General features: G+C 44.2%; 1 protein-coding gene across 9 annotated transcripts in view; it reads left to right on the top strand.

The window, feature by feature from the left end:
• Positions 1 to 21,985, top strand: part of nlgn1 (neuroligin 1) — a 282,639-nt gene that overhangs the window by 158,607 nt on the left and 102,047 nt on the right. For 7 of the 9 annotated variants that reach the window (XM_086048403.1, XM_086048412.1, XM_086048408.1 and 4 more), the window contains one exon: positions 17,968 to 18,180. In XM_086048403.1, coding sequence (XP_085904529.1) covers positions 17,968 to 18,180 — 213 coding nt within the window. The remainder of the gene's footprint in view (positions 1 to 17,967; positions 18,181 to 21,985) is intronic. The other 2 variants (XM_086048405.1, XM_086048409.1) reach the window with 1 other exon arrangement.

Genomic DNA, 21,985 nt, shown 5'->3' with positions numbered 1-21,985 from the left:
ATATATATATATATATATATATATATATATATATATATATATATATATATATATATATATATATGTATGGAGCGGCATGGCTCAGTGAACGGGGCGGCATGGCTCAGTGGTAGAGTGGTCGTTTCCCAACCCGGAGGTTGCAGGATCAATCCTTGGCCATTGTGGCCATGTCGAAGTATCCTTGAGCAAGATACCCAGTTGCTCCTGATGCTGCTTCATCAGTAGGTAGATGAGGTACAGTAAAGCGCTTTGAGTACCCAAGGTACAATATAAGTGACAGCCCATTTAATATATATATATATATATATATATATATATATATATATATATATATATATGTGTGTATATATATGTATTTCCAGTTTAGCTGTCGTCCAGTCTTCTCTTCGAACTCTCTGCGTTCTTTGTTGGAAAACTACAGCGCAATGATGTCATTAGAAGAGAAGTTTTGCCTTGTGCATTATTATACTGCCACCAAGTGGTGAAAGTGTGAAATACACCTCAGTCAAGTACACAGTGATTATGGAGTTTTCATGTTGTAAGAGGCCAGCATAGTAAGTTGTTAATTACGTTCCGGGTGTGGTTGCATGCCTCGAAAATGACAGAGTGACGTCATACACCAACTCAGCCACACGCCTGGCTGCCTGTGCACCGTCGTCAGATAGCGATGAAGTTATGGGCCAGTCGAGGAAAAGCACAATGTAAGTGCACTAGGTTATTCCATTTCTGTCTTTGTGTTTTATTGTACCTGACTTTGTGGGGCATGTGATTGATTGCCGAGTACAGTTGTTTCGGCGTTGGCTGTTCGCTCGCGGCCGTTGGTTTAGAACAGGACAAAGGGAGGTTCGCACCCTTGGTAGGCGGAGCGAGGTATGTGGCGTTTGGTGGCGTGTTGGTTGTAGTTACTTGTATGTAAAATTGATTAACAATTGAATGTATTTAAATGTGTGTTTTATATGGCAAATGTAATATGACTTGTATTTTGTACGTTTTAATTTCATGGTGATCAAGATCGAAGAAATAAAGTTTTGCACCTGTAGAATGCAACGCCGTCTTTTTATTGATGTCAAGAACAGTTACACGTGTATCAACCTATAATTGGCCAAATTAGCAGGGTTACATTGCTCCCCCTCTGAAGCGTATGAGTCCCTGCATGCATGCTAAGCTCAACCAAGGATCGGATGGGATAATATCCTGTAACTCTCCAAAATACTGATACTGAAAATAGGGCAAGAATCAGAGGTTTGCCCAATTCCTCAGTGAACTTTGGTGGGGGATGTCTATCTCTATTTGAACATCTGAGCCTACTAAGTCCCTCCCTACCAATAATTTCTGAGGATGTTGTGACTTGGAGGCTCTCAGTGTTCTCATACTGACTGTTGTCTTTTCTCATTAGTTGGGTCAGAGTTTGTGGTTACTTCCTCCTGTAGCATTCCATTTTCTGGGATGTCTATGATGACATGGTCAGTTTGGGAAACTGTAGTTTGATCCACAGCACCACTCATGTCATGGGAATCGATGGGTGTAACTGGATGGTCAAATGTCATTTGTATGTCTGGTTCTCTAAACTCAGGAGCCATGGGATTTAGTGAATATCGAAAAGGGATTACAAACATGTTCAAACTCCTGCACATGGACCAGGACCCCATGTAGTGGACTGTGGTGTTCCATGGACACAGTGATAGTGATTTGACTTTTCGACTGCTGATCCTTCCCTTTGGAAAGACATCCCATTGGATGTTAGGCAAGCCCCCTCTGTGTCCATTTTAAAAACCCGGTTGAAGACACATTTCTTTTCTCCGGCTTTTGATCAGACCTGAAATTTTCGGCTCTTCTCCAGGTGTCAATTGTGTTTAATGTTAATTTATTGGCTTTATTTGTTTATATATTTTTTCTTTATATCATATATTAATTATATTTATATTTATTAATACTTGTGTATTTCGGCCTTTTTTTGTTTTTATTGTCTACTGTTTGTAAAGTGCTTTGTTACAGCTCTAGTTGTTATGAAATGCGCTATATAAATAAAACTATATTGTACTGTCTTGAATTGTATCCTCCTCTTCTCCATCTGATTCATCCAATACCATTTCTTTAGTATCAACAGAACTGCTTCGCAAACGTATTTTCTTGTGCTTGTTTGCCTGAGACACTGGCTCAGGAGTAGTCTCAACTGGCAGGATAGCAATAATAGGTCTCTGTGAAGCGTGCAATGAGGGCCATTCCTTGTTTCGGATTTGACAACATAGACAGGGACATCAGTGCTTTTTCTAACAACATGGATGTGCGTTTCCCATTTGCCAGCACACTTATGTTTGCTCCGAATGTTGACATTTCTCACTAAGACCAGATCTCCTTCAGCTAACTCAGCCGCTTTGATTTTGGCATTAAATATATGCTTATTTCGGTCTGCAGACTTTTCGGAAGCTCCGCAGCTCGTGCATAGCTTTCTTGGAGTCGCTGACGCAGATTGTGGACATAGTCTGAGTGTGTATTATTACCTTTTCGGCTCCTATCAGACTTCAAACTTGAAGTTTGAGAGGGCTGCAAGCCATCTGTGTCCTGCTGCATCAAGTTTGGTGGAAGTAAGGACATATGTAAGGGGATTGTTATCCGCTAAGACAGTAAAGTCCGTACCATAGAGGTAATCACAGAACCTTTCACAAACTGCCCACTCCAATGCGAGAAACACGAGCTTGTGAGTAGGATAATTGTTCTGGGTTTTATAAAGCTCTACTGCCATATGCTATTACCCCAAGTTTCCCACCTTGCTCCTGTTAAAGGGCTGCTTCTACTCCTTCACCACAAGTGTCGGTATGTAGCACATATGGGTACTTGGGGTTTGCAAAAGCAAGCACAGGGGCTGATGTTAGCCTGTCAATCAGTGTCCTAAAAGATGACTCACATTCAGGTGTCCATTCTGCATCAAAGGGTGTCCTGGGATTTATACCAGTGTTAGGCTTTGGTGCTTTATAGATTTTACCCCTCTTTTGAAGTGGGTAATACCCGGCGGTGAGTGCGTTGAGGGGCTTAGCGATCTTTGAATAGCCCTCAACAAATCGCCTATAATAACCAGCAAATCCAATGAAACGCTTTAACTCCTCTCTATTTGCAGGCCAAGGCCAGTCTTTCAGGGTAGACACTTTATTTGGGCCAGTGTGGACTCTGTTGGCATCTACAACATGTATAAGATACTTCACAGAGGATCTGAAAAATTGCCACTTTTCAGGTGACAACTTTAGGCCATAACTCTTGAGACGATGGAGCACTTTTATGAGTCTCTCCTCGTGCTCTTTGAGGGTCTGGGAGAACACATTGAGGTCATTGAGGCATACGATTAAATTTGTAGAAGCCTAAGGGACAAGTGAATGTTGTTTTGGGCTTATCCTCCTCTGCCATCTCAACCTTGTGGTCCATCACTGAAAACCATTTGGCTCCACTCATAGCTGAAAAGGCCTCCTCAATGTTAGGAAGGGTATATGCATCTTTACTGGTGCAACTATTGAGTTTCCAATAGTCAATGCATAGCCTAATCTTTCCATTTATCTTTACGGCAACCACTGGGGATGCAAAGGGACTCAGACTTCCTTATTATGACAGAATCTAGGAGTTATCTTAGGTGTTGCCTGACAGCCTCTCGATTGTTGGGGTGTATTGGCCTCGATCGCTCTTTGAAGGGTGTTTCATCCCACGGACAAATGTGATGTTTCACAGTGCTCGTGTGGCCTGAGGAGAGCTCATCAACTGCAAACACTTCAGAAATGGAGTTGAGTTTATTTTTCATGCATTGCTTCCATTTCTCAGGCATGGGGGAGTCATCCAAGTTAAATGGGTAGTTGCTATTTGATGTTTGAGAATCGGTTAGCACCGTATAGTTCAGGGGAACTACACTTCACCGATGACACATTTTGGAGGCAGGGTGATAGCGTGATCTATTGCGTTACTAAGAATCTTACTTGATGTTCTTGTGCTGATGTTCATCAACGCACATTGAAGAAACAATCCACCCGACAAGGAACACCTTGAAGATCAGTTGCTGCCAAAGGGGGTTCTGTAAAACCTATTGAGGTCCCCTGATAAACTCCAGTTCTGACTTTTTGGGGAAGACATCTTTTTTTTTTCCTCATTTCCATTTTTGCTTCGCAACATGAGTCAACAGTGTTGCATGCAGTGTTCTTAATTTTGGCTTACTCCATGAGGTTCTGCTAGTCAGGCTGCTCAGTCTGCCAGCCATGAATAAGGAAGCAACCCAAATTGATGCACAGTTCACAGTTTAAGATTATTGACAGCACACTTTTTGGCAAAGCCACCTCCACAGCCCCACAACAATCGAGGACACTGTTAAGGGCAACCTGAAAGTGATCACCACCAACCACCACACTTCAGAGCAAGCACAACCACAGGCTTTTAACATTTTTCCTTTTTGTTGTACTTTATTTTTGTATTCTGTTACATTCTTCCACTTTTGTTTTTTTTTACCTGGTGCCTTGAGACATAAACACCTCGTGGCTCCCGTCTCCTTCCGGTTTCAAGGAACGTCACACCAAAGTAAGTGCAGCTTTGTGCTAGAGTTGATGCATAACTTCATACAGAATATGTATAGAATCATGCAGAGTTTTGCACTGTGGCAGAAATTCAGTTTCACCATTAGCTTCAATGTTGGTAGTCAAAGGTAGTTCTGACTCGTCCATAGTAGCACATCTCCTTATCCATGATTTGAATTTCTTTGAATTACTCACACTCAGAACTCAAAGTTCCTTTTTTGTCTTCCAACAAAGTGAGCAATGTCATTCAGTACAGCAGGTGGATAACATGTACATAGACAATGAGCACGGTCAAAAGCTGTTTGCTTCCGTGACTACCAGCACACTGTATACTAAAACACTGTCCGCTATGCTTCTACTACTGCAAGTGCATTAAATCTTTATGATGACAGAATTGATGGCATAATTGAGATAATACTTCAAAGCATTGGCTCTCACATTTCCGGCCCCTAATTGGAAAACTAGCAGGCTTACAATTACTCAATGAACAGACGATAGCGAAATAATTAAGAACAGATATTATACAGTGACGTATGATCTAACACAATAAATTAAATCCTTTAACTGTCCACCTCACAGATGAGACATAACTTGTCTACAGGTCTTTCTAGGGTGTTTGTCTTTGTCTTGCCTATGACTCACTTTGGCCTCGCGTGTCCTTGTGCATCTGGGATGACACCATCGACTCTTCCCATCAACCAGGATCCATGGGGCGCAGATTCATCCATTATCATGACAATATCTCCAGCAGACAGGTTCGTCTTGAGTTGATTCCACTTTTGGCGTTCTTGTAAAAGCGGGAGGTACTTACACATCTATCGTTTCCAGAATAAATCTTCTAGATATTGAATCTGCCTCCATCTTCTGCGTGTATATGAGTCTTCTTTACTGAACAATCCAGGTGGCATCACCGGCTGCTTCTTCATCAGTAACAGATGATTTGGAGTTAACGCTTCGAGATCTGTGGGGTCGTTGGTTGTTGTAAGTGGTCTATCATTCAGTATGTATTCCACTTCACACATCAGTGTCTGGGCGGCACGGTGGTCGACTGGTTAGCACGTCCGCCTCACAGTTCAGAGGTCGTGGGTTCGATCCCGGCTCCGGCCTCCCTGTGTGGAGTTTGCATGTTCTCCCCGTGCCTGCGTGGGTTTTCTCCGGGTACTCCGGTTTCCTCCCACATTCCAAAAACATGCATGGTAAATTGGTTAAACTCTCTAAATTGCCCCTAGGTGTGATTGTGAGTGCGGATGTTTGTCTCTGTGTGCCCTGCGATTGGCTGGCAACCAATTCAGGGTGTCCCCTGCCCACTGCCCGAAGACAGCTGGGATAGGCTCCAGCACGCCCCGCGACCCTTGTGAGGATAAGCGGTATCGATAATGGATAGATGGATGGACATCAGTGTCTGGTGACACTCATCTTTAAGGATTTGTTCCTTGAGCACAGATCTCCTCACCTTTACTCCCCATCCTTCTTATGGAACGTATTTGTCTTTCCCAAACTCCCTCGAAATGGGAGGCTGCAGGCGGGTCAAAAATCCATTGAATTCCTTTTTGCATTAATGCGTCTTGGATCTTTGATTGATTCCATTGCTGAAGAGACTCTTTTAATTCACGTTCGGCTGCTACGAGGTTAGTCCCATTGTCTGATCTCATAACTTCCACTTGTCCTCTTCTGCACAGGAAACGACGGATTGCGTTCACACATAAATCAGTGTCCAAAGAGTGAGCAACTTCAATGTGCACTGCCCGCGTAGTGAGACAAGTGAAGAGAACTCCACATCTTTTCACGTGGCCGTGGCCCTGTTTCTCGTCGAACGGGCCGAAATAGTCCACCCCTACATTTGAGAAACGGGGTTTGTCAGGGACTATTCTATCTGCAAGGTTTGCCATTTTTTGTTCAACTTCTACTTTTTTTACAGACCACGCACTTTGATAAGATTCTCCTCAGCATTGAGTTCACTGAAGGTATCCAATACTTTTGTCGTAAATTTGAGAGCACGTAGTTTCTTCCAATCTTTTCATGACTGTCTCTCAGCATTAGTGTGGTGATGTGTGAGTCCTTTGGGATGATGATTGGATGCTTCACATGATCTGGCATGGCAGATGCGCACAGACGTCCTCCAACCCTCAGAACTCCATCCTGAATCACTGGGTCGAGCTTTATTAGATGACTGCCCGTCTTTAGGTTGTTTCCCTTTACAGCATGAACATCTCTTCAGGGAGCCATTGACTTTGAATGTATTTGATTATCTCCATTTCGGCTCTCTTTAGACATTCAACAATCAATTTACAATTGTCATTGGTTTGGTGGTTGGGCCCTGTTCATAGACCGCTTCTGGTTTCTCTGCAGTGCTGCAGCAATGAGTCCTTTACTTTGAGAATCCAAGGGATGGCCTGCTTCAACCTGTACCAGCTTGAATAGTGGTTAATCAGGTTGTTCACGGTGTCTTTGTCTTCGACTGCATGAGAGGTACGTGTCTCACTTCGTTGTCGTCTTCTTCGTTGTTCGTTTGGTCAGGTCTGCTCGGCCATTGGCTTCCTGGTTCTCGTAAAAAAGGCTGGACCATTAAACCAGCTCGGGTTGTTCAGAAGCTTGGTGGGAGTTAGCCCTCTAGACGTACAATCAGATGGGTTTACTGTAGTATTGACATACCTCCATTGGTGCGGCTTTGTAGATTCTTTGATAGTAGCAACACGATTGGCTACGAATGTCTTGAGATGAAGGGCTTCGTTCTCTATTTTTTTCAGCACTGTTGTGCTGTCAGTCCAGAATGTTGAATCACACAACTTCATCTGAAGCTCTCGGCTTAACATCTTGTCTGTGTTGACAGACACAACAGCTGCTGTTAATTCCATACGTGGAATTGTTGTTTGCTTTGTTGGGGCCACACGTGATTTTCCCATCATGAATGCGCAGTGGACTTGTTCATCTTCGTTAATTAGTCTGAGGTACGAAGCTGTTCCGTAACCAAGTTGAGCTTCGTTGATTCGTCCGAAGCCCACTGGTCGTATACATCTGGCTAATTTAATAGCTGCTCTTGAATTTTATCATCCCACGAAAGCCCTCTTGCACAGCTGTTTCATCTTGGCTGGGACGACAACTGGATCGTGGTTCGGATCCAGGTCTTTCAGTCCACTTGCTCTCTCACTGTCTGGAACAAATGCAAGCAGTTTATGACTATTACTTGCCCATTTTGTCAAGCGAAAGCCTCCGTCGGCACACAACGCTGTGAGGTCTTTTCTCAGATCGATGGCTTTAGCTTCGGTGGCAACTGACTTTAAACGGTCGTCTACATAAAAGTTTCTGAGGATGGTACCCACAACCTCAGGTTGAGCTTGTCTCCGATTTTCATCTGCTGTCCTTTGAAGAGCGAATGTGGCGCAACTCAGTGAAGAGGTTTCACACAAGAGGTGTACAGTCATTTTGTACTCAGCAACATCATGAGTGAGGTCTCCATCCGGCCACCACAGGAAGCGCATGCAATCGGTGTCTTCTTCAGGAACACGCGCTTGGTAGTACATCTTTTTGATGTCCGCCATCATGGCAATTGGTTCTTGCCTGAAGCGAGTCAACACTCCGAAAAGCGTGTTCGTTAAATCTGGTCCTTGTAGAAGCTCACTGTTCAAAGAGACTCCTTCATAGATGGCCACACAGTCAAAAACGACCAGAAGCTTTTTCTTTTGAGGGTGGAGTACTCCATGATGAGGAAGGTACCATACTCGGCCATCCTGACGGCACAGCTGTCTTTGTAGTACATTCACTGCATAACCGGCATTCACCATTTCTCTCATGAAGCTGGTATACTCAGCGTGAAGTACAAGATCTTTCTTTAATTTAGTTTTGAGATACCGTGCTTGTTGTAAGACAACACTTCGATTGTTTGGTATGTGGACGTTCGTTTTCTTCAGCGGTGGATGTATGTAATAATGTCCATCCATGTGACAAGCAGAGTCTGACACAAATTCCATGAAATGGTGATCCTCTTGTGACATCGCTAACTTGTCGTCGCACTTCGGCTCAGGAAAGTAATGGTTATATTGCTGAATAAGCAGTTGTTCTATATTCTCATTGTCCACAGCAATTCTCTTAACACTAGAAAACCCAGGATTTTTTACAACTCATTGAATGCCTAGAAACCGGTCAAATATTACCTAAGTTTTTATATAACAACTCTGCTGTCTACAATTAGCGACCTTTCATATGTACATTGGCCATTACCTGCCAAAGCAGTAGGGAGTATGGCAGGGTGAGGGTGTGGGAGGATTGGTGGTGTGGGGTGTGTGGGGGCTGGGGGGGTTGTGGGGGTGATATCTAGAATTGCAAAGCGGGGGGAAATGGTAGCCCTCAGGTATGAAAGGCAGACTACTCTTCATTGACCATTTGTTTGGGGGAAGCCAGCATTCACTAACCTAAATTACATTATCTATAGCAGTCATTAGACTTTGTTGTTCACAAACAGCCTGGCAAAAAAATAAATAAATAAGAAACAAAAAGCTAAAAATGACTTCAGCCATGTCAACACCTCTTGTTTCTTTTTTTTTTTTTTTTTTAATTTGGCACAATAATAGTAAGTCACTGATGGTGTAGTGGTACACACACCTGAGTTGAGTGCGGGCAGCGTGGGACCCACTCAGTGACAGTGTCTTTGTGTGCCCTGCTACTGGTTGGTGACCAGTTCAGGGTGTAGTCTGCCTTTCGCCCATTGTCTGCTGGGATAGGCTCCAGCCCCTCCCCGCCACCCTTTAAAGGATAAGCGGTGTGGAAGATGACATGACATGACAACAATAGAAAACTACAACACTTCATTTTGCCAGCGGTAGCCATGATTAAGTAGCCTAAAGACCATATCTCAGTTGGCACATTCAACAGTTGCCAAAAGCACTGTACAGTATGTTGCAGGTCTTACTCTGTTTTGTGTGTGTGTGTGTCATTTTGTGTAAAAATGAAAGAAACAATTTATCTTATCTGATTCATTGGTCAGTCAAACACTCTTCTAGTTCATCAATATCAACAAAAAGAAAAAACAAACAAATGTGTGTTCATTTCATGTAAGTTACTCAGACCCTGATTGCTTCATCATCCTCACTGGAGATTTTAATCATACTGCTCTCAAGACTGTCCTACCAAAACTTCAACATGTACATTTTCCAACTCAACAGCACCCCAGCTCTACTCTGAAGAAATCCAAAGCCTGCCACATCCCCCACATTAGAATGTCAGACCACATCATTGTTATGCTAATGAAACATGCAGACAGAGTGAAAATGTTGCCAAACCAACAATAATAACTACAATAAAAGCAGGCAGCAATAATAACCACAATAATAATAATAATAATAAAATTACTGTTAGAATGTTTTGTCATATTGATTTAGATATGTCATTACCACATAGACAATAATGAATACACAGACACTGTGACCTCCTAAATACGAAGTGCATTTATGATGTGACCCAGATAAAAACATCACCACTCCCCGGGCTGAACAGAAGCCAACAGACCTCCACTGGGTGTTGGGGAAAGCCAACATTGACTAGCCTAAATGAAGTTATCTTACCTGTCTTTAGACTTTGTTGTTCACAAACACATAGCTTGGCAAAAATAATAAAAACAAGTTGAAGAAACGAAAAGCTAAACATGACTTCAGCCATGTCCACACATCTTGTTTTTGTTTTTTTCCCTTAAATCTAGTGCAAAAATAGTTAACTACAACATTCCATGATTGAGCCTAAAGGCCACATCTCAAATTGTCATCCACGTGTCTTTTTGACTTTGTTGTGAAGTATATTTTAAGATAGATTAATACAGTCATAGCTAGAATGCCCCTACAGTTAGTTGGGAGATATCGCCATTAAACCTCTGGAATGGGTGTCCGCTGATAGTGTAGTGGTACACACGCCGGAGTTGTGTGCGGGCAGCGTGGGATCGATTCCCGCTCAGTGACAGTGTCTATGTGTGCCCTGCGACTGGCTGGCGACCAGTTCGGGGTGTAGTCTGCCTTCGCCCATTGACGGCTGGGATAGGCTCCAGGAACTCCCCGCGACCCTATATAGGATAAGCGGTTTGGAAGATGACATGACATGACATGACCTCTGGAATGCTCTTAGCTCAGGGGAAGATACTTTGCAGGCCTACTGGGGTTAACAGGTCACTGGTTCTTCAGGGGGAGAGCCTGGGGCACTCAGGACGTGAGCATGTGTGTTAGCAGCCTTAGGGACTGCCTGTTATAAACTGATCATTCTCAAGGTAGTCAATCTTAGGGGGGTTCAATTTGAAGCAGACTTTGGGGCGCCTCGAGCATATGGGGCATTTTTCTTCTTGAAGGTTTTCAGTCAGGAAACAGACAAAGAAATTAGCCATTCAGTGTAACCAATTCATATGTAATTACCAAGTTTGAATATTCATTCTGTTCCCGATAAGAAGGAAGACGCGAGAAGGGACCCTGCTCCTTGGAAGAAAATACACTTCAGTTGCTCACAACCACATAGCAAAACTTGGCAAAAAAAAACAAAAATAAGGTGAAGAAATTAAAAGCTAACATCGACCCCCAAAAAAATGAAAAAAGCAAAAATAAAAACCCCAAAATGACTTTAGCCATGTCCACACATCTGGTTGTTATTGTTTTTATTTTTTATTATTTTTATCTGGCGCAATAATAGTAAACTACAATATTTGATTGAACTTTTATAGTCAGCCGTAGCCGTGATTGAGTAGCCTAAAGGGCATATCTTATTGAATGGCATGTGCTTGCATCTTAGAAAATGTTGTGCTTCATCAGGGCTCGAAAAGCATTGCGAACATATCTGCAAATTGCCATGCAGCTGTTGCATAGAGCCCTCAGCCGGCAAGAACAAGTTTAGCACACTTGTACAATTGTTCTGAGATGCAAACGCGGGTGTTATGGGGCTTTGTATAAAAAAAGTGTACTTCTTGCAAACAAGTACAAAAGCAGCTATTGCATAGAGCCATCAGTCATCAAAAACAAGTTAGCACACTTGTGCAACTGTGTTGAGATGCGTTATGGTGCTTTGTATAAAAGGTGTACTTCTTACAAACAACTGAACAGAAGCCAACAGACCTCCACTGGGTGTTGGGGAAAGCCAACATTGACTAGCCTAAATAAAGTTGTCTAACCTGTCTTTAGACTTTGTTACACATAGCTTGGCAAAAATAATAAAAATAAGTTGAAGAAACGAAGAGCAAAAAATGACATGGTTTATCTCATTGAACGGTGTGTGCTTGCATCTTAGAAAATGTTGAGTTTCGTCAGGGCTCTAAAAGCATTGCAAACGTATCTGCAAAGCTATTTGAGCCCTCTGTTGACAAAAAGAATTGAGCACACTTGTACAATTGTTTTGAGATGCAAGGCCAGACGTCACCTTCAGAGCTGGGGATGAATCCAATCTGAGAACAGTGAGAGCCTACCTGTCCTGTGGTATCAGGAAAGCAATATGAGACTATGCCAAATGAACATCATCATGTCATCTTCCAAACTGCTTAGCCTATACAGGGTCGCGGGGAGGTGCTGGAGCCTATCCCAGCCGGCAACGGGCGAAGGTAGACTACACCCCGAACTGGTCGCCAGCCAGTCGCAGGGCACACACAGACACCATCACTGAGCGGGAATCGATCCCACGCTGCCCGCACACAACGCAGGCGTGTGTACCACTACACTATCAGTGAGCTGCCAAATGAACACCTCCAACTTAAAAAAGAGCAGAGATGCACACACACTATGGCGGCCATCCAGGCCATCATCACACATCTATGAGAGCAATACCTCTCTGCTCAACATTGTGTTTTACATATATTGTACTATTTTTTTGTACATGTAGTATATTTTGTATAATTGGTAGGATTCTGGTACTTGTAATTTTAATCTTTTTTTGTGATTGGATTGACTTCGAATTCAATTTCTTTGTATATATGGTATCTGTTAGGCAGTTAAACACTATTTTAGCTCATCAATAAATATAAACAAGAACAGAAAAAACGTGTTGATTTCATCTACGTTTCTCAGTGGCAATTCATGTGGTAACTCATTCTAAGACTAAGTGATTGCGCAACTAAACTCCAAATGGGCTGGCGTAACCCCCCACCTCCTCCGTGTGCCAGTAATTGCCTTGTTTCCTCAACAAAAGCGCCTGTTTACACCTTGATGCGGGATATTCGCTAAAAGCTTGGTGTAAAACTGACCGCTCTTAGGGCACTGTAGGTAGAAGTGATAAGTGACCGCCTTCTGGGTTTTCTAGTGTTAACTGAATGTCCCTTTCTATCTGCTGTGAATCCATTTAGAATCCAACCAATTGCAGTTTATACTGCATATGGTCCGTTATCTTAGGTATGGATTACTTTCCATGGCTCTTGTAGTTTGGGTTCTCTTGTTCCAATAAGGAGTTCTACTTCGGCGTTAATGTGAAGTAATCTGACTTCTCTTAGATATGGCCATTTGTCGATGTCTTTTTGTTGATGAACATTTTTTGTGGAAATTGGGATGCTCTTTTATGTAAACACTTTGGATAGTTCAATTAAGTGATTCTCTTCCAATCTACTGATTTCCAAATCAGTTATGATATAGGATGTAATCCGCTTCGTTGCAGTAATGGTGTTTAAAATTAGCTCCGTTCTTCTTCCCTGGACATTCAGCGCTCTGCCAGTGTCTCTGTACAAAACGTTGCGCTGCTGCCTGAGTCAATGAATGCATACACTTCCACAACTTTGTTACTTCTTTTATTCTTAACTTTCAAGGGAACAATAGCGAGCTTGCAATTGCAGGCGTTGTGTCTCTTCGTATTGTGGAGAGTTTGCCCTGGCTTTATTTTCTTGAGAATTTGAGGCAACTTCTCCTGCATTATCCTTTCTTTTTTCTTGCTTTACGAAATGTAGCACACTAGGATGCTTTGGAGAAAAGTGTTCACACGTCATTTTCTTCTTACACTCGTTAGAGAGGGGACCTTCTTACACTCGTTAGAGAAGCAGCCAAAACAAAAGCCATTTTTTCTTCAGAAATTCCACTCTTTCTTAATGTGTTTTTTTTCTATTAATTTATGACACTTTCCAAGGTGTGGCCCTTCTCACAGAAAACACATGGCTTTGTGAAGTCTCAGTTGAAAGATGACACATCATTATTTGACATTGATGACTGGCTTTGTGTTGTGACTGGTTGTTTATGTGATGTATCAGTTGCTCTGCAGTTGCTATGGTCATTTTATGCTTTGTCCTTTATGATGTCATATAGGCCTTAAGTCTTACAGTTTAAAACTTTGAGTTAGACAGTGACACATTGTCAGGACGTCAAACCTAGGATGCAAACTCTTTTCCAGTCCTGATCTCTGTTGTTACTCTGTATTTTTCTTGATAAATACTTTTTACTCTTCAACTTCCATGTCATATCTGCAAATGGGTCCAAATCCTGATCCTCACGTGACAGAACATACTGACCAGTCATGGACCCTGCAGACCCAGACACAATCCCTCAAGCCAAAGACATCACCACATGCTTCTTAACATCCCTCCACCTCCAATCAGGTAGTGATTATCTCACCGGGTGCTGCTTTGCCTTTTCACTGGGAACCTCTCGTGTCGCACCTTCACGATGGATCGCTCAAGCCGTCGCAAGTCCCGGTCTAACTCCAACCGCCCTCAGCCTGCTGACCACCCCCAAACCCTTCGTGTAAGCTCTGTCTTTTCTTCCATGTCTCTCTCATCTTTGCCACCTACTTGTCCTAATTTTGTACAGTCCCCTTCTAGTTTAACAGCTGAGGTTTTGTTTTTAGACTCAGATTTTTCTGACTGTGAAGATGGCCATGATTTGGTTAATCTCCTTTCTGATTCTTATTCTGACACTGATTTTGGTTTTCCGAGTCCCTTCCCAAGTCACTATTCAAGCCCTTGTCAATTTTTATCACGTTTTTCTGATGATGATTCCTTAGTGTCCACTCCAGAACACTTTCCATCCGACCCTAGCTTGGGCGCCTGGTTGGCCATTTACACGGGACCACCGCGGGGTGGCCAACGTAGACACCCGAGTAGAGGTTCTGGTTCTTCCCGTAAGTCCGCTTTTTCCCAGTTGCGTCATTCCGGACCTGTACCCTTAGTGTCCACCACTGAACTCTTCCCTTCAGACCCTACTTTGGGTGCCCGGTTGGCCATTTACATGGGACCCCCACGGGGTGGCCAACGTAGGCGTCCGAGTAGAGTTTCTGGTTCCTCCTCAGCTTTTTCCAAGTCACATCCTTACGAACCATTACCCAAGCGACTACACTCCCCACCTTTTTCAACACCTCGTTCACTGCGTACTTCTTCACCTAGTCCCGTTCATTCCGTTTCTTCTAGTTTACATTCCTCACTATCTGTACTCCCAATCCCTCGTGTCTCGTGTGCGTCGCAACCTGTATGGCGGGGCCCCTTCCCGGCGCCCCTTCCCGGCGCCTCAGCAAAGCGGGCCCCCATCCCGATGCCTCGGCAGTGACAGGCCCCCTTTCAGGCACCTCGGCAACTACAGGCTCCTATACCGGCTCCACTGCAGTGCCAAGCCCTCTTCCCAGCACCTCAGTAACTACAGGCTCCCACGCCGGTTCCTCTGCAGTGCCAGGCACTCTTTCCGGCACCTCTGCAACTACAGGCTCTCATGCCGGCTCCTCTGCAGTGCCAAGCCCTCATCCCGGCACCTCGGTAACTACAGGCTCCCATGCCGATTTCTCTGCAGTGCCAAGCCCTCTTCCCGGCACCTCGGTAACTACAGGCTCCCATGCTGGTTCCTCTGCAGTGCCAGGCCCCCTTCCCGGCACCCTGGCAACTACAGGCTCCCGTGCCGGCCCCTCTGCACCCGGTGCCTCAGCAGTGCCATGCCCTCTTCCCGACAGTGCCAGGCCCTCTTCCCGGCACCTCAGCAAATGCAGACCCCCATGCTAGCTCCTCAGCACCACCAGAATCTGACGCTGTTCCGGCACCGCAACTTCTGCGGCTGCCCTTGAATTCTGCTACGACGGCGCAAGGCCTTCGGCTGCCCTTTGACTCTGTTCCGGTGGCGCAACCTCTGCGGCTGCCCTTACATTCTGCTACGATGACTCCGGCAGTGCAACCTCTGCGGCTGCTCTTGGATTCTGCTACAGTGGCACAAGGCCTGAGGCTCCCTTCATCCCCTGTGTGGCCCCCTGGACTCCCACAGGACTGGCCCCGCCAAGACCCTCTTGTCTGGCCTTCAGGAGGGCCTCTAGGTTGTCCCTGCCATGAACCTCTCATCTGGCCTCCGCGTCACCCACCAGATTGTTCCTGCCAAGACCCTCTCGTCTGGCCTCCTGGACGCCCACCGGACTGCCCCCACCAAGAACCTCGTGTCTGGCCTTCAGGAGGGCCACTAGATTGTCCCCGCCACGACCCTCTTGTCTGCCCTCCAGGTCGCCCACCGGAATGGTCCTGCCAAGGCCCTCTCGTCTGGCCTTCTGGACGCCAAAGTTTTCTTAGTGTCCTTCCTTTTAGCTGCTGTGCTGTATACGTTTCCAAATAAAGGATCAGACATAGCATTTGTGCAATGCTCAATGAAGTATACTAAATCCATAAACTTGGCTCGTGTACCACGGCTGATATGCGTGGAAATCCCAACTTGTTCTCATTTGGAATGAGACCCTCCTCTTGCTCTCACTCCTGTAACTCTTTGTCTCTCTCCTGATACTCTCCCTCCTGTTGCTCTCTGCCTGGCAACTCAACCAAGTCTCTCTCACTCCTCAATTTTTTTATCTTTTGGCTGTATTTTTGATTGCGCTCCCACGCGTGCGAAATCTGCCCAGAAACCTCCAGCGGTTGACCTGCAAAAGCTGAGGATCTGGGTTCTCAACCTCCATTACCACGTATATGTGGTAGATGAGCCGAAATCCAGCTTTGGTTAGCAAAATCTGAAGCAACACGCCGGTTTTGCCCCCCTTTCAGTTGAAGGCCAGCAAAATCACCACTGGGTGGTCCTGGCAAAGCCCGACACTGCGCAGCGGCCAGGCCACATGAGAATCCAACCAAGCTTTTGATCCTGCTCCCAGCTGCCTCCTTTTTCTTTTCCTTTTTCCCTTTCTTTTTTTTAATCTGCAAACGAGTGAAGGTCCTTCCACCGGCTACTCACGTGAGACTTCACTTAGCGCACGTAAGTGACCACTTTGCAGCTCGCCAGGGCTTTTTCAGTGGGTGCATACAAAATTGGTAGTGAACGCTAGCAAACTTTTTGCATTTCATAAAGCAAGTCATCCTTACACCTTCTCTCGCTCTATCAGACGTCCTATTTTTTCCCTTACCTCCCAATTATTTTTGTTTTTGTTTTTTTCTTCTTCATTTATTCAGGCTTGCCATATCGTAGTATTTTCTTGTATGCTTCACTAGTTGTAGTTAATAAACATTGTCTATCTACAGAAATCAAACGTGAATTGTTTGGGTCAAGGTATTAACCTCTATTTTGTTAAAAGAACTCACAATTTATTTTTATTATAGCGCCTTCACATTTCAAGACTGATTCAAGGAGGTTTTTTGTCAAATTCCCCTCCAAATAGCCTAAAATTTTAACGCGGTGCCCCATGAGGCGAGCAGGAGTAATGCAGGCATTGCTCTCAGTCGCTATTAATTACCTACACTCTTAAGAGCGACCCCCATTTTCGCTACACAAAGTAAGAATAGGAAATAAACATTAGCCATTTACAGAAATCCACTGTCTAATCTGAAAAATCGAACTCTAAATTACACAAGTGTAGCCCTTTTATCTAAAAAGACTCATTTTAATGAGGTTTTCCATCTATCCTGCCCTTTAAGTAAACCAAAAGTGACGTGGTGCCACCTAGCAGATTTTGAGATTCAATGTGGGCATCTTGAATAGCTGTCTTTTTAATAAATAATACTTGACTCTTTTCAAGATACACAAAATAACATCATCATATAGCCTAAATCAATCTCAAATTGATTTCAGTAATTTCTCAGAGAGCGTTAATGGAACCATAAAGGGTGGGGCATACTGCAGTTTTTAAAAATTCAGATCCAGAGCCAGTTTACTACCTGAGTTTGTTACCCATCCCTACCTGTAAGTATTCTTTGAAGAACCATTGTATATGATGCTATTTATCTTTGCTGTATGATTTTTGCTCCTCCTTCTTGCAAATATGTTCAAACATGTATAGTATAATTATCTCTCTGTCTCTTAGGTAATATTTAAATAATTGTAACTCTTACAGTGTCTCTGTGGCAACTCTTGATTGGAAAGGCAGAAAGTACAAAAAAGCATTCAGAAATCAGTGTTTTTCTATGCCTGTATTTACTTGAGCTGCATCTCACAGCATAGTACATCTCTTTGTTGTTGTTGTTGTTGTTGTTGTTGTTGTTATTTATACCTAAAAGGTAGAACTGTCACCTTCAATTCGATACAATCACGATCATTTCTATCCCCTGTAGGTTTCCTGAGTACAGGCGACCAGGCAGCAAAGGGTAATTACGGTTTGTTGGACCAAATTCAGGCTCTTCGCTGGACCAGTGAGAATATTGCAGCCTTTGGTGGTGATCCGTTGCGTATAACTGTGTTTGGGTCAGGAGCTGGAGCCTCTTGTGTCAACCTTCTCACACTTTCTCACTACTCAGAGGGTAACCGCTGGAGCAACTCCACAAAAGGTAAAATTCATAAGCCCAATGGGAACCCAGAGGTGTTAATAGTTTTCTTGATGCCATACATAACATAATGTATTGATTTCTGATATGTTATGACTGTTTGTTACGTGATGTATCAGTTGCTATACAGTTGATGGTCCTTTTATGTTTTGTCCTTTATTATGTCATATAGGCCTGATGTCTGACAGTTTATGAGCTTGAGTTACTCAGTGACGCGTCAATACGTCAAACCTTTTTTGAGTGAGAATGCAAACTCTCTTCCAGTTCAGCTCTCTGTAGTTACTTTGTATCTTCGACTTTTTACTTCACACCTTCCGTGTCATGCCTGCGTATGGGTCCAAATCCCCGATCCTCACGTGACAGAACGTACTGACCAGTCTGGACCAAGTCGACTCAGGCAAAATCCAAAAAGCCGAAGACATCACCACCTGCTCCTAACCATCTGTCCACCTCCAATCAGGGAGTGATTGTCTCACCGGCTGCTGCTTTTTGCCTTTTCACTGGGAACCTCTCGTGTCGCTCCTCCACGATGGTTTGCCTAGGCCGTCGCAAGTCCCAGTCTGCCTCCAAATGCCCTCAGCCTGTTGACCACCCCCACACCCTTTGTGTAAGCTCGGTCTTTTCCTCCACGTCTCTCTCATCTTTCCCATCTACTTGTCCTAGTTTTCCATGTTCTCCTTCTAGTTTAACACCTGATGTTTGTTTTTAGACATTGATTTTTCTGACTATGAAGATGGCCACGATTTGGTTAATCTTTCTGATTCTGATTCAGATTTTCACATTGATTTTGGATTTCCTGGTCCCTTCCACAGTCATTATTCAAGCCCTTGTCAGTTTTTGTCACATTTTTATGATGATGATCCCTTAGTTTCTGATTCAGATTTGACACTGATTTTGGTTTTCCCTTCCCCGGTCATTATTCAAGCTCTTGTCAGTTTTTGTCATGTATTTCTGATGATGATCCCTTAGTGTCCCCTTCAGAACCCTTCTCATCAGACCCTTGCTTGGGCGCCCGGTTGGCCATTTACGTGGGACCCCAGCAGGTTGACCAATGTAGGCGCCCGAGTAGAGGTTCTGGTTCCTCCCAAAAAGTCTGCTTTTTCTAAGTTGGGTCATTCTGAACCTGTACAGTTAGTGTACGCCGCTGAACCCTTCCCTTCAGACCCTTATTTGGGTGCCCAGTTGGCCATTTACATGGGACCACCGCGGGGTGGCCAACTTAGGCACCTGAGTAGAGAATCTAGTTCCTCCCGTAATTCAACCTTTTCCAAGTCACGTCATTCCGAACCTATACCCAAGCCGCTTGACTCCCCGCCTTATTTGGCACCTCGTTCGCTGCGTACTTCTTCATCTTGTCTAGGGGTAGGGAACTCCAATTCCTCGAGAGCCATATCCTACCTGTTTTGGATCTCTTCCTACTCCAAAACACCTGATTAAAATGATCAGCTCATCAGCATGCTCAGTATGTCTGAAATTATCCTGATCATTTGAGTCAGGTGTGTTGTTCCCTCCCTCTGATCTAGTCCCATTAATCCTGTTTCTATAGTTTACCTTCCACACTATCTGTACTCCCAACCCTTCATGTGTCTTGTGCTTCCCAACCTCTCTGGTGGCAGGCTGATGAGGCAGGGCCCCGTGCCAGCACCTTGGCAACTGCAAGCCCCCATGCCAGCTCCTTTGCAGTGCCAGGCCCCCTTCCCGGTGCCTCAGCAAATGCAGGCCCCCATTCCGGTGCCTCGGCAGTGCCAGGCCCCCTTCCCGGCATCTCGGCAACTGCAGGGCCCCCACGACTCAAGCTCTGTGGCTTCCCTCGGATTCTGCTACAGCACCGCAAGCTCTGCGGCCTCCCTCTGATTCTGCTATGGCAGCGCATGCTCTGCGGCCTCCTTACGATTTTGTTAGGGTGACGCAAAGCTTTTGGCTGCCCTCTGACTCTACTACAGCGGCGCAAGCTCTGCTGCGTCCCTCCGATTCTGCTATGACGGCACAAGGCCTGAGGCTGCCCTCACCCCCTTTGGCCGTCTGGACCTCCATCAGATAGGCCCCCGTCAAGAACCTATCTTCTGGCTTTCGGGATGGCCACCGGATTGGCCCCGCCAAGAACCTTTCGTCTGGCCTGCGGATCACCGACCCAACTGGCCGCGTCAAGAACCTCAGGCACTCATAAACGCCTGTGTGACTGGTTACCATCCTGAGATGACCAACGAGAGCACAAGTGAATTTATCCCGTGAGCTGATGGCTGCGCATCATTGCAGCCACTCGTTAGTCTCGTCCACGCTAACAAACTAACAGCACTTTTGAACAATGTTCTGTTCGCAAACTCATAACGAGCTGAGCACAACACACGGGAGAGTTTAAGTTGTGGCAAGGACGATGAGATATCGGCAAATAAAGTGTGAAAGTGTTTATTAGTTTTGTCTCAAGTTTGTCTTCAAACAGCTTACCTTAACAACAATCCTGCATTGCATTTTATCCAAAGGACCTTGTTGATGTTGTTGTGCAAAGAGAAAGTTAAGGCATGATTGTCTCCATTTTCTTCATTTTCAAAATAAGTTGGAGGCAATGATTTCTCCCTCTCCTTGGAAGGCAACGAAGAACTTTTACTTTTGCTTTGCACAGCAACGACAACGATGAGCGTTTAAAAGTGCAAGATTGTATCTTTGGTTAAAATGTACGACAGTATTCAGTATACACGACACCTAACTAACTAACTAACTAATATTCCAAAATATGCCATATTTTTCTAAATTGTTGTTGGAATGGAAAGATAAGACACAAGGTGGAAATATTCAACATGCTGTTCATTTGTAATGTCTTTTTTTATTACAACAAATCCTCATGGAGATGAAAATTAAAATGTTTAAGTCAAAATTATTACCATTCTTTCTGTAGTAGACAGTATTTTTATTCACTACAAAAACAAAAACGCAAAAGGGCCTCAGATCAGTGACAGAAATATTTCAAATGTGTGCAAAGTGTGAGTGTGTGTGTAATGTACACATTTATATGTGGCCCTTGTAATATTCTTAGAGTTTATGTTTTCCGAGTGGTCCCTGAAGTGTACACAAAGTTTATTGGCTAAAATGAGTTTTATGCTGTGTTGTGCTGTAGTTGGTATGAGCACGTTGTGTGTTCCTCCTTTAAACTGACTTTATTAACACGAAACAAGACAAGACAAGACGATCTTCTCTACTCATTCTCAGCCGCTGAGGCAAACCAATTTGTTCACATTTCTGAGATTTAAACGTGCCCTCTTATTTTGAAATGCTTCTTTATACTCCCGCGGGCTACACTCGTCCTGTCTGTTGCTCACTGCAATTCTGAGTGGGATTATGCATGAGTGGTCATTTTGCGCAGCGTTAAATGCGTCAAATATTTTGTCGCGATCAATTACAATATTTAACTAGAGCTGCAAGCAGCTGTATAGGGCCCTCGCAGCCCTGGCAACTTTGGGATACTGGCACGTTGGGATGCTCGCTCATCCGAATTGAATAATCGAAATTATCATGTGGATCAAGTTAAAGCAGCTTTTGTAGTCAAAGTGACACCGAACTTTAAAGTAAATTCAAAATGACAGACTTTCTGTTAGGTTTAGCATATGGCACCAAGAGGCTTTCTTGCCGGGCTCTTTCTGTTTCATATACTACCAAATTTTCATAGATGTAGGTGAAAGGTACAACCGGGGCTACTGTTTTAAAACTTTCTCAGGGGCACTAGCAAATCATTAAAGATTGCACAATTAACTCATTATTTTTAACTAATTTACCAGGCCTGATATGTGTGAAATGTTTCATGAGTTTTCGTACA

The sequence above is a fragment of the Filicampus tigris genome, chromosome 12 (genome assembly GCF_054856515.1).
Source record: "Filicampus tigris isolate MCC_2025a chromosome 12, RoL_Ftig_1.0, whole genome shotgun sequence".
NCBI lineage: Eukaryota > Metazoa > Chordata > Actinopteri > Syngnathiformes > Syngnathidae > Filicampus > Filicampus tigris.
Note: the sequence above shows the minus strand (reverse complement) of the source record. Positions and strands in the feature narration are given on the sequence as shown.